This window comes from Trachurus trachurus (genome assembly GCF_905171665.1).
Source record: "Trachurus trachurus genome assembly, chromosome: 16".
Classification (NCBI taxonomy): Eukaryota; Metazoa; Chordata; class Actinopteri; order Carangiformes; family Carangidae; genus Trachurus; species Trachurus trachurus.
The window spans coordinates 21433518-21460226 of record NC_139902.1 but is presented as its reverse complement, the minus strand read 5'-3'; the positions used below and the strand labels follow the sequence as shown (position 1 = coordinate 21460226).

Genomic DNA, 26709 nt, shown 5'->3' with positions numbered 1-26709 from the left:
TGAATGAGCACAATAGGATGGTGTGTAATTACTTGGAATTGATTTCTCGTGGAAGTTATATAACTTCACAATGCCTTCTTGAAAAATATCTCTACCTAAGGATTTTAGATAATGTGATTTTGCTAATTCAGTCTTACTGTTTTGCTAGCATACACAGTTCTTTAACTGTAATATTATTATTGTACAAATATTATAGATATACATTTTCATTTGGAATATTTCACCCCTTTTATTGGACATTTTTTGTGTATGCATGTACAAGAAAAATGGGTTTTTGCTTCTTTTGTAAAAGATACATGTCATCAACACACGTGCATTAAGAGCTGTGATGTATTCTCGAATTTATAAAAAAATAATTCGCCTCTTATGTTGCTGTATTGTGTGCAACTAAGTCCTTTCATGTCATCCTGCAATTTCTTTTAAGCTTTTTTTCTTTGTACATTGTGCTGATTTACTTTGCTCTGCATCTCATTGCTGCTTCCAGCTACAAATATGTTATTTAGGGAACTCTTATCACAAAGACATTGGTGTGGTATGCCAGCACTCCTTGGGCAGTGCACTTTATTATCTTCTTATGATAATTGCTACTCTTTAGTCATAGGCATCTGAGTAGCAATGGCATAAAATTCAGTGTTGCGTTAACATTAACAGTGTAGACTCTAGTACTAGTGATGAAAATTAACAAACGTAGCAAGTTTTTAGCAGCCAAGATGATGAAGAAAGACAAAAGAAAGGACCACAGGTCTTACAGCGACACATTGGTATTTCTAACAGTTCTGTTTTTGATTTCCATTTTCCAGAGCTCAGGAGCAGTGCATGTGGAAACCCTGGGGTCCCACCAAAAGGCATACTGAATGGAACTCAGTTCAACGTAGCTGACAAGATTCGCTACCGCTGTGTGACGGGATATGTCCTAGACGGCCATTCACTCCTCACCTGTGTCACCAATGCAGCTGGTGTGTCGGTGTGGGACTTTCCTGTGCCAATCTGCAGAGGTGAGGGTGTTTTATTATTGAAATGAGTCACTTATCGTTTTAATTGCAAGTGATGACTGCTGCTCTCTAAAGTCAACTTTTTTCTCCCAGCTGTACAATGTCATTAAACTCTATCGTAGCAATACCTGATGTTATCTACATATTTTTGGTTTTCCCAAGAAATCTAAAATGAGTAGGTGATTAGTTTGTCACCTATTGTCATTTGAGTTCTAGGAATTGCTTAAAGTTAATTGCTTTTGAATGATTGACAGATCGATGGCTGCATGACTAGCCTGTGCCACAGATGCAGTAAAATAAGGCACAAGTCTTCATTAGATTTATATATTTATTTTCAATCTGATTGGATGGAATGATTTTAATCATACTGATGAGCCAGATTAGAGCCTCGTGTCTTGAAAGGTTAATTAAATATTTATTCCTGTAGAGTAGACAGCTTAACTACATTATTGCTGTAAGCAGGAGTGCATCTACCAGATTTCTTCTGCTCCATTTCTGCTGTACTGTGACTCTGTTGGTGACTTGACTACCTTTTCCTGACCAGTACAGATTCCAGTGTACTGGTCTCTCTGATCCTAACTCAGCAAAGTGTTGTATTTTGTAGATTGATGACCTGTTTGCCCTGCTACCTCCCACATGGGTGACCAAGCTAACTCAGACAAGCTTCAAAACTAAAACTAAACACAGATGTTCTTTCTGTCCAAACATATTGCATACCTGCGTACAGTAGGTTCAGGCAGCCAGAATACATAAATGCACAACAAGGAGGAAGACCATGGTAAAAGTTTAGAGGATTTGTGATGAAAATGCCATACAGTCATTGAGAATAAACTCAAAAGAGTAAAGAGATGTCTCCCCTTCCATCTTTATATATGATTCAAAACAATCCTAAAGCCAGCAGAGAAAATTTGCTCATGCCTGCTCATTCTGTAAAGCAAGGCACAGCAACAATGGTTCAGCATATGGCTGGGAAATGGTAAGCTTGGAGGAAACAAAGCTGCAGATGGAGGGTTCCTTTCCATCTAAGGATGGTTTTAGCCTCTATTGCCAGAGGCCACAAACATCAGTCCTTTTCAGGCCTGGCCACTGCTTGAGCCACTCTCTCTCCTCTGAATCCGGCCCGGCTCCTGTATGTGGGCAGATGGTACTTTGATCTTATTTCCTCAGAGATCCTGCCCTTTCTGCTCATCACCAATTGTTTCACACTGAAAACACACGGCAACACAAAATCTCTCCCCAATGCACTGTCCACCTCCCCACGGTCTCCCAACACCTCAGTCAGTCACCTCCTTTTGTTACTATCTTTCTGTCTTTCATCTTTTTCCCAGTTCTCTTCTCTCCCAGTGCAACTTCCATAGCCCATGGTGCATACAGTAGGACTGAAACAATGATGGAGAGAAAATATACGGTTCAGAACGACACATAAAGACTGTGTTTGATAATGAAGCTGTGTAGAGCCCAAGTCTGACCAATATTAAATGTCATTACTAAGCCGTGGAATTATCAGATATAAGGATATTTGTAGGACAGAGTTGTCAACTTTCATTTAATTAAAAGTATTCACTGCAGCGTTTACCCCAAAGGCCCAGCATGAAAGTCAGTATGGATAAAGTGGTGTAAGTTAGCATTTTCCCCATAGTTTGTCTATGAAACTACCTACACAAAGCTATCATGTTTAATTATCTCTGTTACTGAGAAAAGAGTGTATGTGGCTTGGAATATCTGCCAGGGTAAGTTATCATAAGGACAGAAGTTAACTGTTTCACATCAACCAGAAACATGTTTATTCTGGGTCACTGTCTCTTTGAAAGTCAGCAATAGAGCTTGAAAGGCTGACAGAAAAATCAGAGAGGGGTAAGGAGATACAAGTGCACACCATAAGTGCAGAGTCAAAGAAAGACTAATACAAAAACAGAATGACATCCAAGCAGAAAGGCAGTGAGATGGAGAATTAATGGCTATTCTAATTCTGAGTTGCTGTTGCCGCTCACAAGAGCCCATTTCGATCCCTTCCATCTAAATTGTCTCTGGACATTCATTAAACCAGGCAGTGAGACAGCAAACAGGGACATTCTGGTAACATGAGAATATGGTCTATTGATACACTGTCATTCTTGCTGCCAGCCACTGTCCAACAAAATAAGAAAATTAGGCCACAGAAAATCCTTAAATCTTAAACCATCCCCATGCTCAGTAGTGTGACTAGACTAAATGCATGGTTAATATAAAATTTTGACTTGCCCATGGCAAAATGTGTCCATCACAGTCTGCATGTTTCCACCAAGCTACTTCAGGAAATTCTACTTGTATTTGTCTCAATAGGTTGGCTACTAGTGCAAAAATCCATTTTCAATATTTATTGATTTTGGAAGAATAATATGATCCAGGGATCCATATTCTATGAAACATAATTGATAAAATATCTTATTTTAAAGTAGCATTGTGATTGGTGCTGTGTTACCTTATTACTCTCTGAATCACATTGTCTTCCAGGTGCTTGAATTACAGAGAGATGGTCACTACAGTGACTCCCAGAAATATGCATGACATTATATGAATCGCATCTCTGTGCCCATTACTGGTCTCCGTACTATTCCTCAACCCCATCAATGTTTAACATGACTTGTGGCTCTGCAAATGAGGGACTTACTGTAGACATAGTCAGTGCCTGTGCATTAACACAGGGATTATTACAAAGGAAAAACCTGAGGTAGTGTAGAAAATTATACATGAGTTCCTTCCCTTCTATCCTTGGGGGTGAATATTTCTAAGTAGAAAGACAAGTGTTGTATATCTGATCAAAGTCAAGGGGAGAGAGGCTTAATCCCTTTTCAAGTAGCATTAGATTGCTGATGCTGGGGATGTAAATGAGCTCAGCTAAAGCAGTCCTAATCCTCACCACCATCTTTTTTTTTTTTTTTTTTTAACACTGCCACCGTTTTTAAAAGAGGCAGATACTCCTTCTAAATCCAGAGCATGCTCTAATGATTTGCTAAGGAACACATTGCCCAGCAATCAGTTGCCTCTTTTATGTAACTAAACCTAGTTGGCAAACTGCACCTCAAATGCTGCCATGCAGCCAAATGAAACTCTGCATGCGAATATATTGAACGAGTAAGACATTATCCAGCTGAAGCCATTTAAAATTCTCCAGCTGCAATGCATTTTTTGAGCCACAGACAGCACTTTGTTGGTGCATGATTTACAGTACCATGCATGGATGCCTCTCAAAGAAACAGCTAGGAAACCTGTCTCAGTACGTCCGCACCATTATGAATTGCTCCAAAGCATCTAACTAATTTTCCTGTGCAATTTAATTGGCTACAACCGTGGACATATTAATCAGTCATGAGTGCGGTTATTATCATTAAATGTGATTGTGGAAATTGATCTCAATCCTGTGAGGAAGTCCTGTGCTGAAGTATTGGTGATTGTGGCTGAATTTTGGTTTGGATTCCATGTTAATATAGAAAAAAGAGAGGGGGTATGCCCGCACACTGGTAGCCACAGAAAGATTACTACTTTATTTGCACACATAATGTTTCGATAGGTTGGTCTTCTTCAGGTGCTATTAGGAACAAAGGAAGACACATCTATATAGGTGCTTGCAGGTGTGGTGGTGTATCATCCAATTGGATAATAGGGGGCAAACCTGAAGTTAAGGGGCACATCATTACGCTTGAGATTGCCTCCCTGTGCGTTAAAAAAGTAGAAATATTTAACAAGAATTGATATCTAAGCTGTGATGTGTGTATAAAAAACTCTCTTTTTGCTCTGAATTCCATGTTAATATGTCATTAAAAGACCCTGTCAGAGCTTCTTTTGGCTGCTAACAATTGTCAGTCCACTTACTGATTAGAATCAGCAGATAGAAATCAAAGCTGTCTCCTTTGAATCAGGGGGGCAGATTGTTATGGTTGTTAATTGCTAAAGACCTTGTTGTTGGTGTTGTTACTAGTGATGACATTGACTACTGTAGATGCTCAAGATGCTTTTTTGTCAGAACAGTTAGTGGTGGCACAGTAATTCCCACCGAGTGTTGCACTACACCCAAACGGACACAAATTAGATTATGAACCCCCATCTGGTAAGGTTATTGATTTTAGATGTTTAAAAATACCAATGAGCAAAAAAGAGCGGAGTTTAAAGCATTCATTTATTTGTATTATTCAAAAATTATGAACCATAATTACCTTAGTGTTAAATACTTTTTAACCCTAATCCTTTTTGGATCCTTTTAGGCTACTGATAATGAGTGAAGAAAGTGGTGATTAACCCTCGCTGGAATTTATCAAATTAAATATTGAAAGTATTGAACTATTTACTACACAACTCATGAACATTCATCACCCAACGTAATCAAGGTGGAAATTTTAAAAAGTGATTATGTCAACTTAGTATCAAAATCCAAATTCTGGTGTCATGGCACTATCAGCATTTAATGACTATTCAGGATTTTAGTAAGACTGAAAATTAGGCATTGAGGTATTTAATTTCTGAATGAGTAATAGGACATGTACTTGAGGGTGCAAGGCAGGTTTGCAACCATTTGAACAGAGATGATTTGAGCTTGAAGAGCCACTTATAGATGAGTATGGCTCCTACCTGGGTAGGTGTTTATGTTTAGGCTTACCTGTAGAAATGTACCCTGCCGTTTTCTTCTTTTTCATTTTTCTCTCACTCTTGATTTGCTTTTCCATCGTCTCTTTTCCTACCTCTTATTTCTATGCATCCATACTGGTGACAGCCATAGCCTGTGGCATTTTCTGGTTGTTCGTCCATCGCTCTCTATTTTTACAAGTGCATGTTAAAATTTGTTAAAACCATTGTCTTGGACTCAAGGATGAACTCATCAGATGTTGGTGGTTAAAGGCATAGGTGGAGTTTGAGACCGTTGATGTGGGGGGGGGGGGGGGGGGGGGGGGGGGGGACTATAGACTGCTATGAAATCTGAGCCAATAACACTGAGTGAAGCATACAGCAGTGCATTACGACTCATATATACTAAGTAAGCATCTTAAACATGAAATTGCAAAGAAGGTTTTACTTACCGTACATTGTGAAATGTCCTCGTGGAGAAGTAAAGATACGGTATTTGTTGCAGTAGTTGAGCTAGATTGTTGACTTAAAAACCTCCTTATTCATATTTTTCATAACGGCTCACTCTACATTATCCTGCTTATTAGCCTACTTGGCTTTCGAGTGAAATAATACATTTGAGGCATAATGTTGACCAAACTATGACTTTTATCGATTTATGAATTGCATAAGTTAGTGTATCTGCAAGTCTCTTCTCCTCTGTGATGCTAACCCACCTCCTCCTCCACTTATTCCTTATTCCTCTCCTCCTCCATGTGCATTTATTTACAAGAAGTCGGTGAGAAATCAATCCATGGAGCGGTGGATAACGTTATATATCATGTAAGATGTTACCATGTCTATAGTCTTATATGTCATACACAAGAGATTACGGGTTACGGGTTTTTGTGTCGCGGTGCCACAGAGATGAAAGCTGGGACACCGGGTCGGAGGCTCTGATCTTACAAGGTTGGTTTTCAGCCAAGAGATGCTAGGTGGAAGGCAGAGAGCCTCCATTCTCCCTGGAACAAGTCATTTACATGTATTTAACCAACACTATTACTCTGAAGCTGCTTCATTAAGGTGAAAAATGAACCATAAGGTAAATATCCTACAGAGTTCTTCTCCTCTGTGCTCGATCTGAGCGGCATCCCTAGCAACGGTGTGTTATACCTAGCAACAGTCTGACCATAGAATGCAGCTGTTCATCAGAATCAGCCTTTATTGTGTCCAAGGGGGCAGTTGTGGATCTGAGAAGTGAAGCTCACTTCCGCGTTCAAAAAACTGCAATCCCCCCGGCTTCCTCTGGGGGCTGGTGTCAGAAGGGAGCATTCCCCATAGACCCCCATGTTAAAATCGCCGATTTTACATCCTCAGTAAACATGTTAAAAGCCTGGTGTCAGAACGTTTTTTTTTCTCAATCGATAGTTTCTACCCCCGCACACACTCTGAGGGGGGTGAATTTTTTTTAAACTCTACCGTTTTACTGTTATTAGGTTAAAACCCTGGCCAATTAGGGCGCGGAAACGCTGAGTGACAGGCCCGAGCAGCTCCGTGGACAGCTGCTTCGAGGCGAGTGGGCGGGTTCTCGGCGGTTCTCGGCCGGCCAATCCAACATGGCGCTGTCCAGGCCGCCATATTTGAGTCACAAAAACGACTCCCCAAAACCAATGGGTGACGTCACGGACGCTACGTCCATTCTTTTTACAGTCTATGATTGTGTCACTATAACAGAAGTACAGCACAGTACACAGCACGACACTATACAGAAGTACAGCACAGTACACAGCATGACACTATACAAAAGTATAGCGAAACTCATATCAATCAACCTGTCTGTACAAATACAGCATACAATACATACAATAAGACAAACATAAAAGGATGACTGGGCGATAAGAGGGGGGTGAGGAAAAGGGGAGAAAAACAAGAGGAGAGGAGGGGGAGGAGGAAAAAAAATAGCAGCTCCTTGCTTTGGTTGGGGGGTACAGTTTGGGGCCGGAAAAAAAACCTCAGCAACATAGGCGCATATGAGCATTTACAACATAAAAACTCGAAAGACTACTTGCATCGGGTGGGGGTGGAGGGGGGGGGGGGGGGGGGGGGGGGGGGTGAAAGCAGTGAAGGCGTGGGGTAGGGGTGTGTGTTGCATATGTGCATGGGTGAAAGTGTCCATGGGTGTGTGCGTGTACATAAGCCTGGGGAGTCGCTTCGTCTAGCCTCACAATCAGTGCCTCAGTTCGCAGGGTGTCATCGCGATAACACAGCAGGTTGCTATGGAGAAGTCCTTGATCGGGTCCCAGACAGAGTCAACAATCAACAGGTGTCCGTGAAGGGAGGGAGGAATAGGAGTACAGAGCGTCTCACAGCAGCGATCTCCTGGGGGAGTTGTTCCAGCAGCGGGGGCCGAAATGCAGATTAGATTAAGATTGTTTGGGTTAGGGCGAGTAGTCGCATTTCAATAGATTCGACTTACTCCGTCCATTCTGGTCTCCAAATTGATCCATTCGCATTTGCAAAGCCGAAAGCTTGTTGACCAATCATAGCATTAAATAGAGCCAAGACTAGCAGATTGGCTGTGGGAGAGACGTAGCCTTATATTCAGGCTAGGGCTAGGCGATATGAGAAAAAATCCTATCACGATCATTTTTTTCTTATCAGTCGATATCGATATATATCACGATATGACTCAAGTCACTAGTTTTGTCAAGCCTAATTAATTCTCAGCCTAAACCCGGCTGAAAAAGAAAAAGGAAGAGAAATCGCCAATCGGCCAGTGTTTAGGTCGGCACAGTTGAACAGTTGCGGTACTGCTGACGCGCACGGCTGCAGCTGCCCAAACACGTGTTGTGTCTTCCTGTGCTGTGTCAACCTAATCTGGCTGGCTCAGCCACTGGTTCAGCGTGGCACAACTCTCGTTATCATTGGCTGTTTGTATTATCTGTCAAAACATGAATGAATGAATGATCGACTTTCTATGTCTCATATTGCTATTGAGTAAAAGTTATTTCGCAATATATATCGTTATCGTTTTATTGCCCAGCTCTGATTCAGGCATAGTTTTTGGAATTATTTTGGGAACACTTTATGGTTAAAGGTCAAAGTCACTGGGAGCTCACTTTTGTGCCATTCTTGTCAATGTGATATTTCAGCAAAGCCTGGAGGCTCTCGCATTACATGTGGCACAATTGTCCACTTGGACTCGAGAGTGAATTGATTAGAATGAGGTGATCAGTGGTTAAAAAGATGGTTTTGACCATAACTCAGGAACTAATACACTTATACACTAAATTCACAGTTATGACATGTCATACACATCTGTTTAAAAGTTGCAGTAGCCTATATTATTTTACAGTATAAATCAAAAGATAATACAGCAATTTTTTTTAGCATGTCTTTGGCACTCATTAAAATGTTACCTTAAATCCACAGAGGGGATGTACTGTTTGTCACTCATGGTGGGTTTTTGTGGTGGAGACCATGATCATTTAACCCGGAAGCAAATTGTGACACCCCATGGTTTTGTAGTTACAGTACAAGGCTGCAGGCATTTAACAAATGATGTAGTCTAGAAATGGTTGTCTGCCCTTGATATGGATCATATATGTGTGGCCATCCTGTCCCACATTGTATCTTTTTGCCATCTCTGTGCTCTCAGTAAAGACTTTGATAAATTCCAATGCTTCCGCTAATGCCGCAAAGGACATGGATCAAGCTAACTACCAGCTCCTGCTCTCCCATCTTCTCCCTCTTTTTCTTAATCTTCCTTTGAATTTCATACATCCGCTTCCTTGTTCCTTGACCAATCGTGTAATGCAGCACGCACAAATGTTCCAAGGCTGGCAGCTCTGACAGCCCTGAGTGGAGCGCTGAGCCATCAAAGGTTTCAGCTGGCACAGCTGAGTGTCACATTTTAGTCTTAAATGATGTGAAAACTGTGAAAGCCCTGCCATCATTAGAATTCTTAAGGGAGAAAAAACGAATACAGGGGTAGAGGGGAGGCTGGTGAGTAATAGTAGAAAGATCTGCGAAGGCTCGGAAGAGAGGAATGGAGAGAGAGAGAGATGGAGAGATATTTGAAAGGGTTGGGGAGAGAAGGGAAAAGGGACGTGGAGTGAAAGAGAGCAAGCCACTGTTATGGTAAAGTGCATTAACATTCAGCCGGCGTGCCATGCTCCCCACACTGGAAAAAAATATACAATTTCACAGCATTATAAGCCCTGTTTATCACCATTTGTTTGTTTCCTGAAACATGAGGGGACTCCGAGGACATTATGATGAATTACTGACTCTTGGATGAAGGGAAGAGACAGGTTGGGGGAAAGAGAGTAAAGGCACGAAAGAGAGAGAAGGACTTTTCCACCCACATAGAAACTGCAGAGGAAAATGTTGACAGAATGTGTACAGTTGTACACAGTTAATTAGTGAATGCTTCGGCCTGCTGTCACTTGTACAGTATGAAAGCTTCATGACTTTTGTTATTGTGGAGAAGATACATGCATATTGTTATTAATTCTGTAATTATGCTGGGAATAGCATTAAATATTGGACTTGACAACTTGTGGATGAAAAATAAATAAAGTAATGTGTTCAAATGCTCTGTGCAGTTCTACCACCGGCCTCCACAGTGGTCTTTCTGTGGTTTGCATTTATCTGAGGGGACAGGTACAAATGTTTTATGCCTGCAGCCACTTTTTTTCCCCATGTTGAACTTTGAATAACATCTCTGAAATAACTCTGAGACTCTGTGTGTTTTCCCTGCACCCTCCCCACCCTCCTTTTCTCTTTGGTGACTGACAGCGGAGGACACGTGTGGTGGCACCCTGAGGGGCTCCAGCGGGCTCATCTCCAGCTTTGATTTCCCCAGTGGTGACTCCCCTGGTGCTGGTGGAGGTGGAGGTGCTGGAGGCTTGGGCAGCAGTGGCGAGTGTAAGTGGACAATCCTGGCAGATCCGGGGGACACCATCTCCCTGGTGTTCACTGAATTTCAAATGGAGGAGAAGTCGGATTATCTGGAGGTAGAGGGATCAGAACCGCCAACCATCTGGTGAGTTGAGCTGTGTGGAGGATTTGGGGGTGCTTTTTGTATTAAATTAGATGAGCATTAAATTGTTGCATAAATACTTTCAGTGCAAGTGGAGGTGGGTTTGTGTCTATTTGTGTTTGTGTTACACAGTGTTGACAAGGTGTTAACAGAAACGTGTGAACAGTGTGACAGGAGGTTGTATTAGTGAGGATGCAGCTTTATTTTTGATCCATGTGTCAGGTAAAGAAAGATAATGTAGCAATAAATTCTCTCTTGAAATTTATCTTAAGTGTTTATAACTGTCAAACTGTCAGGTCACGGTCTGTATTCTCTTAAAAACAGCCTTTTCAAATAAAACGTAGTGAAAAACACAGGCTTTGAAATATATAGATGTCAGAACATTTATCAGAATTAGTATACTTTGTATGACGACGGTTTTGACTTTCACAAGAGCCTCAGTACAAGAATTTGTAAAGTTTATTTGTGTACCCCAGTTGCACATACTGTGGTTTGAACAGGCTTTACAGGCTCATTGCAGCTCTAAACCCAGACCAAACTCTCTGTGCTTATAAGAAGAAAGAGGAGAGATGAAGAGAGAGATGAAGAGAGATCATTTTGATGACTGGGGGTTCAACAAAGAACTCTAGGTTGGAGAGACAGCAACTGCAAAAAAGAGGAGGAAGTTGTAATAGTTGGTATAATGAATTAGTAATTCATGCATTCATGTATAATCAAAACAAAAACAAAGGAGAACAAACTCATAGAGAGAATAAATAAGTTTCTTCTCTAGATTTACTGATCGCAAGAAAGTTGGAAGCTCCAAAGAGGGGTGGGGGCTTGGAAAGACAAGGCCAAGGACACTGCCTCAGGATTCTGTTTTACACCGGGATTTCACTGGATTGCGGAACGGCTCCATACTCCCACCAGATCCGTCTGTGATGCGCACTGTTGCGGCTCTGCCAGACAGCGGGAACATGAGATCTTGCAAATTCACTCATAATCGTGCGATATAGCAGACTGTAGTCTTCATAGAGATAACCACAAAACTGAAAACAGTTCATTTAATCCAGAGGAGTGGCAGGAAAACAAATCAATGCTGACCTGTTGATCTGCCTATGTTGTGATTTTACAATCAGTATCTCCTCGTTCATGGTGTCAACGGGGTGAAATGGTGTCTGAAAACCTCAAAATACAAATGTTTTGTATTTTGTACACAATTTCTTGTCCCGCATGATCTGCTCTGTGCTGAATTGATGCACTGTGCTCTGGTGTCCGGCAAAAATAGAAGCTCTGCCTATACAGTATGTTGCAGAGGGCTGCCGGAGCTGTGACAAAGTGCAGCCGCAGCTAGTGGAAGCACACACATTGACTAGAATGGAAACGTATCGGCTCCGCTCCGGCACAGCGGCGTTCCGCATCCAGTGTAATTTGCCTGTTAGTTCTTTGGATAATGAGGAGGTCTGCCTCCTGAGATCTTCAAGCATGCAGAGGAACAAAGGTCCAGTATGGCCGACATGAGGAGCAGCACTTTAAATTCAGTTGCTTTTATCAGAAGCTATGGTAAAGGGAAATATGCCAGCTGACTGGCATGCAAGTGTACCTGCAAATTAATTTTCAGGGTGTAAGGTTCAGTTGTGTGCAGAACATTTTTATAGATATGTTTGTTTGTTAAAGATGTGTCATTTGGACTGAATTATAGCAACTCACAGAGAGGGCACATGATCAGCTTTTGTCAAATTCAAAAACAAGATCGGGAGATACCATCGCCCCATCTTTGCTTATTGACCTTATTCTTTGTCAGTTCCCCTAATGATTTATGAGCAATTTTCAACATAATGTTTTGTTATCTCTGATTCCAAGGCTACAATCATTCTACTGCACTTTCACTTCACAACGGAAATCTTGATCCACATGACCTTTTCAGGTTTTCCATATCAGAAATGATCTCAATACTATCACACCTCAGTGAATGTTGGTATAGGTTGAACTGTGCAGGATTGTGTTGGATCCTTCATTTCCTGTGAAATGAAGGATGCATCTCTCAACTGCATTTAAAGGAGCTTTCGAAATGGAACAATTCACTTGTACCACTGTCATGCAAAATTCAGCCTTTGAAGGATACATACCCTGAATTGAGACTGACCTACAGTTTACAAATGGAGTAGTGGAAAAAGCATCAATGGGACTCAGGTGTGCAAAAGCTTCGATGTCCAAATGCTGTTTACCTTCAGGATTTCTAATTTGAAGGAAAATCTGCCAAGTCTGCCTGTATGGTGCAAATGTATTTATAACAGGATATCGGTAATGGATTTCCTGCTATGTTGGGAACCAGTGACACTGATGTTTACGGTATACCTGAAAATGATTAAGACTAGCAGTGTTCATCTTCAAAATGAAATGAAGCCATGGGCATTTCTTTTCTTCTCCATCATGACCATCAGTTTTCTGTCACAAGGAGTCTTGACCTGCTCTAATACAACGTGCCCTGAGATAACTTCTGGTGTGATTTAACGCTGTTAAAATAGGACTTCTTTCTTTCTTTTCTTCAGTAGCATGCATGCATGACTCTCTGTATGGGCTTGGTGTAGAAGTCACTTGCAACTGAAACAAGGAAATATGAAATGGGTTTGGCCCCCAACCTTGAGGCTAAGGTTATCCATTTCCTCCATGTCCTGTGTGAATGGGAGCATCCACCAGGTTTATGTGATCCTGCTGGGCATTAATTATAATTGGCTGAAAGAAGCTCTAATCAATCACTGAGCTACAAGCTTTGTTGTCCCTGAGAGTTGTCACCCGGAGTTAGAGGGAGAAAGACAAACAGAGAGAGAGGGGCAGATACTGTGTCAGAGGGAGGCATGGAGTCAAAAGGAGAGGTGCCTTGAGTGTGGCAATGACTGCTAAGTAGTGCATGTTGACGTAGCTAAAGAGAGTGCGACAGGGAGTTGATATGGGACGACATTGATGTGTTTTGACAGACCCATCAGGTAACCATCCTCTCTTAGGTGTAATAGCTCCAGAATTAACTCTTTTACTGACAGAAATGCATCTGGACAAAATGCCTCATAGTCCCAGCAGCATATGCATTGTAGGTTTTTCATCCTTGTCTGTCCATTGCTTCCCCCTAAACACACACACACCTTTTCCCTTACACTGTTTCAGTAGGGCAATTAAGGGTACACTACACACATTTATTCACCATGTTGTTTAAGTGTGTGGTGTCAATGAATTTGTTGGCAGAACAGAGATGTAACATGTTGTCACATGCCTCATAGTCACATCAGATGCTTACTTGGATATTAAGCCTTGCGGGAGGGGCCACAGGTATAAAAGATAAATTACACCAACATATGTCGAGTGCGAGCAAGCGAGTTGGGGCTGCAAACTAGAATCTGAATGCTGGATATTATGGTTTCACCCCCATATTACACACTGGACCTTTAAACAAACCATGATATATATATTGATATCTTGCTCATTTAACATTAACACTTGCCATGATCCAGTCTGTCATTTGGCTGCACCTCTGTGTGTTACAAAAGTGTGACACCTGTGTAGGAGGTTTATTTATGTGCCTGATGAGCAGTCACCATGCATCACTTGAATGCTTTGAAACTCCAAGATGATGTTATTATATGTAACCAAATGTCAGAGGCTGTTAGGCAGAGTTATCTGTTTAAGCTCTGCAATTCAAGTGGGACAGAGTAAGCTTGAGTGCAGTCAGTGGGGCCAGAATTTTAGAGAGATGGCTTCAACTCGACCAGGTAAACAAACAGACAAGCAAACAGACACAATTCAGAGGGAGCTATTCCCTCATGCCCATTAAATTCATCGGCAGCATAGAGTAACAGGCTCCCGACAGTAAAATTAAACACGGCCCGGCTACGACTCAAAATTCCTGTGGGATGCGCCAATATAAATGCAAATGTAACGGACCAAAGATTATGCCCAGGAAAGTTAAGAAAAGTGTCACGCAAAGAAAGGAAAACAACGACATGGAAGAAGATCGACTATCGCAAGCTAGCGACAGCATGCTAGCAGACATGCAACCGACTGACCCGGAAAAGAGCCATGATGCTAATCTTGGAATTATCCTGAAAGAGCTACGAGAATTTAGCAAGGAATCCAGCCAGGAACTTTCAGACATCTGCGAGGACATTTATAAATAATAGTTTTTTTTGTTGTTCGCTGTAGAATCTCTCTCGGTCTTTTGTATCACTTCATTGTATCACCATGGCGCCGCCTCCCACGTCACATGATAATTGTGAGGTGTCTGCAAAGGGTCAGTATACAGGGCTCAAAGAGAGGGGTGGTAACCTTAATTTCTAGGAAATTAAATTTTGAGGGAATTTAAGAAAAGAAAGACTCAGATTGAAGATTTGTTCTGGTCTGAGGTTATATACAGGGTGCTTTAGTTACCTTTTCGAATGTCCACACTCCTCCGCTGTCTGAGTGGACATTTTTTAAACAAATAAATGAATTGTTCTCGTTCCCCCTCTTTTTTATGAGTCTATGACCGTGTACAAGGCCAATGGGCAGCTAAACTTTCAAGTATCCTAACATATAACACCAGTTGCAGGCAGAAACAAGCAAACTGTCAAATTACCCTTGAGGTTTATAGCTTCTTAACGACGATTGACAGCCTGGAACCTCAATGTCAGCCAGATTTAACATCTCCTCGTTGCCTTTTTCAGGAAAATAGACGTAAAGCATGACCCAGTTTAACTTGTTATCCTCTCTTAAACTATAATATTGATAGGTATCAAGTGATAAACATGAAAAAAAAACTATGGATGGAAAAGATATGTCGCAAACTAAGCAACCTTGACCCCTTGCAAAATGATTAACTCAAGTGCTAGAGAGTATGAATTATGAAATGATTCACAAGACACTACAGTCAGAAATGTATTCTTAATGAGTAATAATGACATCAGGAAATATAGTCCACATAGACATTATTGTATTTAAATGTTGAATTTATTCCAGCAAATGCAATGGTTATTATGAAATGGAAAATATATTAACATTTGAACTGATTGATTTTGTGAGCCAGTTTCCTGAAAGGAAATAATAGACAATTATTAATTCTAAAAAACAATTTCTGTTGGGGGACAGTCTAGGACAGTGGGGCAGGACAATATGTTTTGCTGACACCTCTTAGCAGGTTTTATCCTTTTATCATTTGAAGATTTCTATCAGATCTCTGCAAATGAGTTTATTGATCCCATTGTTGTCAGGCTAGTGAAGGTTTATGTGAGGCTACACATCAATCACTGTGAAAATAGACAGAAAAATCTCTGTGTTTCCTTTGACAGAAGCCAACGCTGGAGTCTGACTTAGACCGAGGAAAACAGTTTTTTGTTACTCCTCTGACCTTTCATATGATTGTGCAGCGGTGTTCACAAAGGGCAAAAGCAACAAGCTGTAGATTACGTGTCACTCATTATTTCAAATTTGGACACAAAGCATGAAACCTGATTTTTGTGGATCTTAGTCACACCATTTTCCTTATATACCATGAAAACTTATTGTTCCTTAAGATATTTTTCCGACTTTTCTCATTGCGATTGATTCTGCATGTTGCAAACACATTAAGAAAGCTGAGAGTCGAGAATAGATTGTTACTTCTCTGAGCATTCTGGCAATATTTAGCTTGGTTCACTGAATATGAACAATCCTTTTCCAACAGAGTGGCTAAATGGCTGTCAGAGGAAGATTACAATATTCAAAACAGGTTGAGAGCAAGAAGTATCCTGCAGCTAAATTACCAACGCTGGTTAGATTACCATGTGTATTAGATTCAATTTCTTCTTTCTTGGATTTATTATTGATCCACCCAGGCAAACTTACTGTAACCCATCAAATTGTCTCCAAAAGCTATGCTCTACTGCAGTTTTAGTGGAAAGAATTCAGCGTTTAATTGAAGGAATGTGAAATGACATTTGACCCAGGTATTTCACCAGGGCAATTAATCTAAGAGGCTACTGGGTATACAGTTACTGGCTCACTGTTTTCAGAAACCAATCTACTGGCAGACAAGCACCACGCCGAATAAGTGCATTTCCAGTCTCTGAAGAGAGAGTAACTTGACGAGGGATAGAGAGCAGCAGCTTCTTCCTTATCACATAAAATATTCTAGCAATTACTCCCTCTTGTCAGATTTTATGGAATACGTGTGGGAGGAAAAGACAAAGTAACCTGGCCCTATCTTTTTTTGACAAATTTGAATTGATCGCTCATTATCTGGGGTGCACCTACATATAACCCGCCTCTCTGTGAAACTAAGTAGAGACACCAGAGATTTCAGCTTATCGCTCTGGCCTCAAGGCCACGTTTGGCCACAGTACCTGCACACTGGGACTCATTATGTTGGTATTTTGATGAGATTGCCATGCTCTCTTCAACCTCTCATGCTATCAAATTAACCACATTTTGCTCAGAGAGCTCTGTGAGCTTCACAAACCTATGTCAGAATCTACCACAAGTCCTTGAGATGGCCTAAATCAGTGATAGCATGCATTCTTAAACTTGGATGAAACCAGGCACAGAAAACCCTTGACTCATGCCAAGAAGTTATCTCCGAAAAGCCACATTGCATATCTATGAGGAAAAAATAGACAGCTTAAGTGAAGGAATGGAATAGCTCTGTATTATATGAGGAATCCATTTTTCCAATTGGAATTTCTCATTTTTGTCACTTCATAAGCATGGAAGGAGATCCAATAGAAGAAACCAGTAGACAGCACTCACATGTTCATCTGTTTTAAGTAGACAGGGCAGCTGGCTTTCCACAAGTCATGTATTTGTTGCAATGACTGTTCCATTGACAAGTACCAGTGACAAGCATAAATAATTTGTGAATTGCCCATTTAGCTTGTGTTAAATCACAAACTGGATATAAAAAGACAACTTGAGAAACAAACGTGAAATAAATACTATACTAACTCTATCATCAGTCAGAGCATTTTCCCTGACTTGCTGCTTTGTATTTGTTGTGCACAGTTACATACAGCATTTAATATCTTTACCTAAGAAATCATGAGAACATTTTGGCTTGCAAGTCATCAATTTCTCAGGTCATATCTGATAAAGTAAGTCTTCCTTCTCTGCCAGCTTCTAGCCTATGAGCACATTTGTGTTCATTTGGGCATCTGCTCTTTCTGGGAGTACAGTAGCTGGAAGGAGTGGTGAGGGAGAATATTTTTCCCTGTGCAAGCCAGGCGTCCCAGGACACCATGTCACACCATGGTTTATATTTCTTTGAATTTGCATGTACCTGAAAAGTTTTTGTATGTACTGTATACTGTTGTTGTACAAATGATTAGAATAGTTTTCTGTGAAATTATACAGAATTAGGTCCTCTGTGTTCTTTCATTAAGGCTTTGTTTACTCATGATGGCACATAATGTTTCACTTGCTCTGCCATACTTAACTGTTGTGACAATAGTATATCCACCTCCGCTGGTCTTAAATTTGTAACATCACTCCTGTGCTGCCTGAAGCATCCCAGTACCTTCCTGAGGGGTACAGCTTTATTGTCACAATCCATTTTCTTTTAGACTTCTAGCAGAAATGTGAGTGAATTGTGATAATTTGCAGCTTCCACTGCAGGGAAACAGGGGTACAGTTTCCTCTAAACAGTTTAGCTACTAGAAACCTGCTCTTTTTCATTCTATCCTTATATTGTTGTCATTAGCATTTTATCAGCAACACAGTGAGAGAAAAGGTCAACTTTTGTGTGAAAATCAAATACCTCTCAACTCCCCTTTAGGACCTGCCATTATCTCCCTTTGTGATAATTGGAAAGAAAAAAAAGAGTTGGTATTAAAACATCTCATCTCATCTCATCTCATCTCATCTCATCTCATCTCATCTCATCTCACATTTCATAATCAATTAAAATGAAATGTACAAATGCATTAAATATACAGAACCTTATATGTAATGAAAGTAAGCAGGAATCCAATGACAAATAGACTCCAATGTATTTCTTATATCTGCCATCGCCACCAAGGGAAAAAGTATTTCTTTTTCTCATCCACTTTCTTCACTTCTCTTTCTGCCACTTTTCTTTCTTTCTTTTTGATTTAGTCTCTTTGGCCCTTTGGTAGCTCCACAGTAAATGCCAAAGAAATTGTATAGAAAAACAGACTGTAAACATGACTACACACATCTTAAGACACACACAGTCACATAGACATGCTTATGTGTGAACATACTCATACACACAAACAGGCTAAAAAGTCAATACATTGTATTTTATCCTGAGCTAATTTGGGAACACAAGGCTCAACTGCACGATGCCTCTTTTCAGCCTGTCCCAAGCCTCTGTTTAATAGCTAGAAAGGCATTATGCACTATTGACTGTGTATGACAGGGGCATGGTGCAGGGATTTCAAGGCAATAGAAAAAAGCCAGAGCTGGTTAGGCAGACAAATGAGAAGGCCCCTGGCAGCTTTAAATCTCTACAATTATAGAATGTTCCTGATGCTATGGCCACATGCTGAATAAAACCTCTGATCTAAAACACAAACATCAAACAGATGTGGTCTCAACACATAGACATCACAGAGACAACCTCACACATGATGATAGAGGTCTATACAAAAGTTTCCTCTGTCTGTTACTAGTTATGTTCCCACACACACATTCAAGAACTTGTGAAAGTTAGAGTCAACGTAAAGTTCTTCTTTTCACATTTATGCACTGGATTTTCATGGCAACTGTTACTGTAGGTCTTCATGTCTTCATTCCACTCAATTGTCAGTTTTTCCTATTTTAGTTAATTATGGTAACATAAGAATTACAATAAGAGTTTAAAAAAACCCTACATATAGTTGAAAGTTAAAACAGATGACACGTGTTTTCTTTTATTTGTGACTCTCTCCACTCAGGCTTACTGGAATGAATATTCCAGCACCCATCATTAGCAACAAAAACTGGCTACGGCTGCATTTTGTGACAGAGAGCAACCACCGCCACAAAGGCTTCAGGGCTCAGTATCAAGGTAAGACGTGATTACTTCATTTGCACATCGTAATAGAGGGCCCCCTTCTTAAACAAAAAGGGATCATCGTAGGAAAAACACACTGCAATTACAAAACATGTTTTTGATCTTTCTTAACTGAATATTAAACAGTTTGATTAATACCCCCTCTGTAGAGGGCACGGAGGCTTTTTCTGCTTCAAACCATTGACTTCAAAGGGCTTTGTTAATCAAATATTTGAGAGATAAATACTGTATATACTTCCCCCCCCCAATAAAAACTCAGCCCTGGCAACTCAATAATCCATTACCCTGACATTGTTCTCTGGCATGACTTTAAAGTCAGCATATGTGCTCCATATACTACACCACAGAAGCTTAAAGCCTGGCCCCAAGCCAGATATAAGGCCAGCAACTTCACAGTAAACAGCTATATAAAAAAACTTTCAGTAACATGCTTGTGTGGCAACTCACTGTAAATGAAGACATAAAATCAATAGCATGAAAAATCGCATTTCTCAACTATTGCAGTGCGTTGCTGTGCAGTGGTTGAGCTTTTATGATTATTGTTAATGTAAAGGGCAGGCAAAGACGAGTACTTAGCGGTTTTATTACGCAGTATACTATTGAGCATATAATCTTATGTGGTCGCTTAGTAGATTTGCATCCTAATTGTGTGTATAACAGTTTGAATTAACCAGTTGACCTACAGTGTAATCGTTCAACAAGAGGCATTGTCACAATGTGCTAAAAAAAAACAACAACCTTATTTTGCTTGTTACACCATTCATTGCTTTTGGCTATTAAATTGATACTTCAAAATTATGACAGCCGCTTGCATCACCTGGCTTTTGTGTGCAATCTGGCCCCTGCTGTGTTTAATTAGACTGTCTTAAGATATGTAGAATTGCAGTCCTTGGGCTGCTCTTTGATTCTGCGTGGTATTTCCCCCTACAAGCTATAACCATTAAATCTGCTTTGACCAATCAATTTCTATCCACTGTTTAATATCTCTGAGTTATATGAACAGATAAACATGAAAAACTAATTTAGGTTTTATAGAATTGCCGAGGCAACCCTTAGGAATGCATCAGAGCCATTCAACTCATTTCTTTTGAAAAGGGATGCACACAAGTAGCAATTACATGTTGGTGTTCTTCATAGGAACAAGTATTATCCAGAGAAAGAAACACTTGTACTGTATCTTCTCACATCTAATACTGTAACTTCTTTTATCTAATGAACTCTTTCTATTGCTCTCGACCAGTGAAAAGCTCTGGAGAGCTTAAATCCAGAGGGGTAAAATTATTACCAGGAAAGGACAACACTAACAAACTGTCTTTGAGTAAGTCTTTTATTTTTCTTATGCAACTCTTTTCATTGTTTGGATTTTTTGTTTATGTAGGGCTTGTGTTCAGGGTCTTTTTTTTCTCGTCTTTTTTTTGCTGCATCATTTTATGAAGGAATTAAGCTACAGTACTAGATTTTGCAGAAGTGCAGTCTCTTTTTCTTTCTGATGCCCTACGTATATCCCCTGCTGTTCTGGACGCCCTGTCCTGACAGAAATTATTATTATGTATATTGCAGCAAAATGTTAAATTTGACCAGATTCAGACCCCCCCAAAAAACTCCCTCTGTAGCATTAAGCGGCGGCACATCAGATTGACTTATGTTCAGAGAGTTCAGAGAGTGTGATCTACTCACACAGCAGCAGTCAAGGTTGAGTGACCACTCGCACAATGATTTGTGTACCCACATACCAAAGTGAATGCATTGTAATTACTTGCCGAGTCCTGCCATTAACGTAAATCTGGAGCACAGTTCCCTTTAACTCCACAGTGTGCTAAACACTTCGATGATAACAGGTTGTAATCTTTATTACTGAATGTGTCACAGAATCGGCATTGCACGGAAACATGAATAATGCAAAGTGCTGTAATCTTTTCCACAAGACAATGCTGTATACCACTTAAAAGACTGTGGAGAAATGCTTTATATGCCTTGTGGATTTATTGCATATAATTGAGCCCATAACTATATCATAACCCGCAACAATTAACTTCAAAGCTAATGAACTTCCCGAAATAAGTCAAACATTGAAACAAATGCCGGTAGAACTTCTTGCGTTTTAAAATGGAAGGTGCTTTGTGTGTGTGTGTGTGTGGTGGGGTTAATATCTTATTGCAAATATTTCAGAAAACCTTTAGGATAATTATGATGCTACATATTTCATGAATTCATTACCATCGCATGCGGTCTCTGATTTACAGAGAGGGACGTGGGGGGAGATGACGGGGTTAAAAACTAGAACAAAGAAAACATTTTCTTACTTTTACCTTTTCATGTTCCTAGAGTTGTAAAGGCTACAAGGCTTAGTGGGGTATACTTAAGTTATTATTATGTATGGAGGGACTCACTGAGTGATTATTGTAGCTCCTGTGAATGATAGTTAAAAGTTAATTAATCTTCTCAGTCCCCACTGAGCCCAGATACATTTCTCTTTATTTTGTCTAGCTCAGGTAAGAGACTTACATTTACCCTTGGTATTCACTCTGATACCACAAAACACGACTCTGTATTCACAACGGCTCTTCCAAATAACTGTCTCTGGCATTGAACGATGAGGTTGATTTGTGATGTAGAAAGTCCTCTAATTCATAGCACTCCACTATAACACAGAGGGATTTACCATTAACTATATAACTATCTGGGGAAATGAAATTATTCTCTAACATGTGATCCCTGTAACCAAATTCTGTCAGCAACCATAAGTGGACATTCAAACAGGCAGCTTTACCTACAATTCAAGTGCTTTTCACTGCAGCGGGTGTTTTCTGAGAGCATGAAGCTTTGAAAATGAGAGTGTCTTTCTCATAGAGTTCTCTGTCCTTCTCTTTTTCACCTAGTGAATGAAGGAGGAATCAAACAAGTGTCTAATTACTGCCCTGATCCAGGGGAGCCGGAGAATGGCAAACGGACTGGCTCTGACTTCAGGTGAGTTACCACTTCTACAGCTCAAGTGAAGAAGCTCAGATTTTTGTAGAGGAAAATTAAGGAGTAGGAAAATGTGCTCTCTGCCAATTTCCATGTTATGATATCCAGTAACTTTTACATTGCATAATTGTTGTATATCAGGTACCTGATAATTTACCACCACCATGGAGAATGTTCTTGTTAATCCTGTACAGTGTAAAGTCTTAAAATGGATGTACATTCACTGCTTACATATAGTACTGTACAATATTACTTTCAGAAATTTTACTTTTCCATTTAGCAGACACTACATTTCAGCTTGTGTTTTGCATTATCATGAATATAGTGTATTTACACATATTTAGAAACCTTCTCCAGTTTCCTCTGAGCCTAAGATGACTTGGAGTATTGAAAATGAGGCCCGTGAACATATTGAGCATATTCACCATTACATCTACTGAGTTTGATATGACATGAAATGATTGATGAATTTTATATTTCATCAGGAGTAATTTTTGGGGTATTGATTGCTTTTTTGGGGTGTTAATAGTGTTTATTATCTTCTCAGCATCGGAGCAACTGCTCAATTTACCTGTGACGAAGACCATGTGCTGCAGGGTTCCAAAACGATTACCTGCCAGCGCGTAGCTGAAGTCTTCGCTGCTTGGAGCGACCACAGACCTGTCTGCAAGGGTGAGTAAGGCTCCTGAAAAGCTAATAAAACAGTTTGATTAAGGCAGTGCCTCTGGATATAGGCCCTATGCAGATAGAGGAAAGTTCATTTCTGTTAATTATGTAGGAAAGCCTCTGCTGCAGCACTCTCCTTTTTAATTCCAAAATGCTCGGCCTGTTTTTCTATGTTTCATAATACCTGGAGCACCTTTTAGAATTTGATTAATGGAAATGCAGCTAATAGACCCTCACTCTACTTGTGCAAACAATACATTACCTTTCTGTCATGTTATAATGTTGGAATTATTACTTGCTTCCAAGCACTACTTCCATCAATATTTATTGTGAATTTCTAGGACTGTCTTCAAGGACTTGTAACTAATGTACACTACTGTATGTGCAATGTATATTAATATATTTATTCAATGTTTGAAGATTTTTTGAATCATGTGTGTACTGTATATGTGTTTCTTCAAGTTTATATTTATACTGTTGCAGTGAAAACGTGTGGGTCGAATCTACAGGGACCATCGGGGACCTTTACGTCCCCTAACTTCCCTATCCAGTATGAGAGTAACTCCCAGTGTGTGTGGATCATTACAGCCAGCGATCCAAACAAGGTAGGGCTCCTCTGTTTTTCTAGCCTTGAAGTATTTGCTTTTGGACCAAGTCTAATGAAAGCCCACAGCTACTGTTGTCATCTGGGCAACCACCACTAACAGGCCTTTGCATCCTCATTCATTTATCTCCTCTACAGATCTCTAAATTGAACAAATAAATGGTGATACTATCCACACAGTGCATCATTGCAATAGATATTGTGTTGTACCTGTTCATATCACCAGTCCCAATGTGAAACTTTGTTTGCGCTATTCAACATAAATAAAGTTGTTGCCAAGATTAAAAGGCCACCTACTGTAGATACAGAATTGAGGTATAACAAGACCCTGGGTTACTGCTAAACTTGGTGAAAATAATACTCTGAAATTAAAGAAAAAGTGTTTGCCATTGTTACCCGAAATCCTATGAGGTAGAATTTACTTTTATTTAACCTTTTAAGTAGACTCATTGCACTGTAAGTGTGTTTATTAAGATGATAAATAGTCTTCTGTTTTCTGTATTTATTTATTTAAGCTATCCTGGAAATAACTTATAGTTGAGTGTATAAGGCATAGTGGTCCACTAGGGTTTTTTCTAAAAATGTGTCTCTAATTAGTTATGTCACAAGCACAATTTTACCTGACCCCCCGAGAGTGAACCTTCACCTTTTAAATTAGTAAATTCACCCTCCCTGCAGTGTAGAACATTTGTTCGCGCATTTCCCTCCTGGATATGCATTTATGAATGCATTTATTGTCCAAGGACAGCCCAAGGTGGGAAAAGGTTATACAGAAAATGCAGTTATTTTGACCCGAGTCATTGTAACTGTTCCTCATTAATATACCAAGCTGCAGTGGATTGCATTTCAGTTCTCACTGAACTGCTAGTTTGACCATGACTATTGGCAGTTGAGCGATTTGCTTCATTCATCTGGTGTAACAGAAATGGAGAGAAATAATGATTAAATGAGACCAGCTATTCCCCAAAGTGAAGAGGTCAAAGCTGTTTTCCTAATGGTCATTACTGCTCCTCTACAGTACATCACATTTGTCTCTATTGGTATTCTGTCCAGTGAGTCATATACACAGGAGTGTCAGCTCAGTGTTATCCCACTAATAAACATTAACCAACCAAGTAACACTCTTTCAGAATTCACTAGGATTGGCAAGTGCCATAGCTTTGTGCCGTCGTGCCCTCTCCAAGGCAAACAAGCCATTGACTTGGCACAGAAACTTGGTCCATTAGTGTTATTATGGTAATTATGCTTATGCATGTATTGTAATGAGGCGCATGCACATGGATATTGAGCAGCCTCTGTCCTCCCTATGGCCAGAAAAGAATATGCAGAGGATGCCATCATATGTTATCATCAACAGATATGACACTGATGCCTAATTCCATGTCCTTACTTTCATCACTAATCCATGCAGGCGAAGTGTAGGTTGAGATAATGTGGCTGTAATGCATTATGACTTTGTAATACACAAACTTTTATATGATTATTAGTGTAAGCAGATGTTGCCAGTTTGATTGGTAAATTGTGGTGTTATGTATATTTGTTAAGGGACAAAAAAGATATACCTTTGACAGCTTACAAAGGTATCACAAAGGGTGTGTGGACAGGCAATTAACAATTTCTGACTCTGAAAGTTATCTCACAATGATTGGTTTTAAGTGTTTGATTTATGCTGTAAAGCAATATGAAGAGATGCTGCTGTCATTTTCTATATTGCTTTGAAGGTTTGTGTTTGGTTTGTGGGGATGAGCAACATGGACCTGAAGTATTTGTCAAAGCTCTGTTTTATAAACAGTCAAAAAAACGTAGTTGAATTTTATGTTTGCCTTCCATTTTAGCTTGAGGTTATTGTCGATATTAGTTTTTGGGATGGTTTCTGCATAATTCATAAAAGTAAGATAATATAGTGTATGCTACTGTACTGTATGCAGCCTTCTGAAGAGATGGGAGTAGTCTTACAGTAGGTTCAACATTATATATTGAGCAAATGTTGCTGTGTGCTTGCAAAAATGTACATGACATTAACTGTCTCAACATACTGTAGGCTTTCCTCTCAGTTTAGCTTTTCCCCAGAAACATTTTCTCTAATGGCAAGTTATGGAAATGAGCAGCTATGCAATAAATTACTTATAAATGAGGTGGTTATTTACTATTAAAACTTGAGAGACAGGAAATTACTTCTTATCTGATGGGATGGGCTAGATACATGAATAAATACCACGAATTAGATCAACTCTCAGGTTAGTAGTAGTGATGTTGTCAAAAATGCACAGTTTAGTACAGAAGTGTGAAAACAAATTGCCTCCTGGTTGAGTTGTTTTGGTTTTCCAGACTCGTAGTTTTGTTTGTATTGATAAGAATCTACAAAGCATTGCTGACAGACACATTATGTAACACATCAACATTTTCACACAAACTATCCAGGCTTTATTTTAACATACAAATGCTGCTTCCAAATATTGTTATGTTCACATAGAACCTGGCAAAGGACAAGTTGTAAAGAAAGTGTGTTCTCTAATTCAACAGGTTATTCAAATCAACTTTGAAGAATTTGACCTTGAAATTGGGTATGACTCACTAACCATCGGCGATGGAGGGGAAGTAGGTGACTCTAAAACAGTAATACAAGTGTAAGTATTGCATTAAATGTTTGAGCACTTGTACTGTATTATAGTTGTAGCCAAATATTGCTGTCAAAGTTGCATTCCTGTATAGATACATTTTTTTGTGCTGTTGTCAAGCAAAATTATCCAAAAATCAACAAACCCTGATTTAATTTATAAACTACACCATTCAATTCAAGATGTATTTTCTTCCAGTTTAGTTTCACTTCTTTTATAAGACTTAAGAAAGTCTCCATATAACATTG

The 26709-nt window shown here is 39.8% G+C and overlaps 1 protein-coding gene across 1 annotated transcript in view; it reads left to right on the top strand.

The window, feature by feature from the left end:
• LOC310999374 (CUB and sushi domain-containing protein 3-like) overlaps positions 1 to 26709 on the top strand; it is a gene marked incomplete at both ends in the record, with an annotated part of 211290 nt that overhangs the window by 42188 nt on the left and 142393 nt on the right. Inside the window, 8 exons of the mRNA XM_083989775.1 lie at positions 801 to 995; positions 10371 to 10617; positions 19488 to 19600; positions 20847 to 20924; positions 22486 to 22573; positions 23121 to 23245; positions 23723 to 23844; positions 26367 to 26470. Coding sequence (XP_083845901.1) covers positions 801 to 995; positions 10371 to 10617; positions 19488 to 19600; positions 20847 to 20924; positions 22486 to 22573; positions 23121 to 23245; positions 23723 to 23844; positions 26367 to 26470 — 1072 coding nt within the window. The remainder of the gene's footprint in view (positions 1 to 800; positions 996 to 10370; positions 10618 to 19487; positions 19601 to 20846; positions 20925 to 22485; positions 22574 to 23120; positions 23246 to 23722; positions 23845 to 26366; positions 26471 to 26709) is intronic.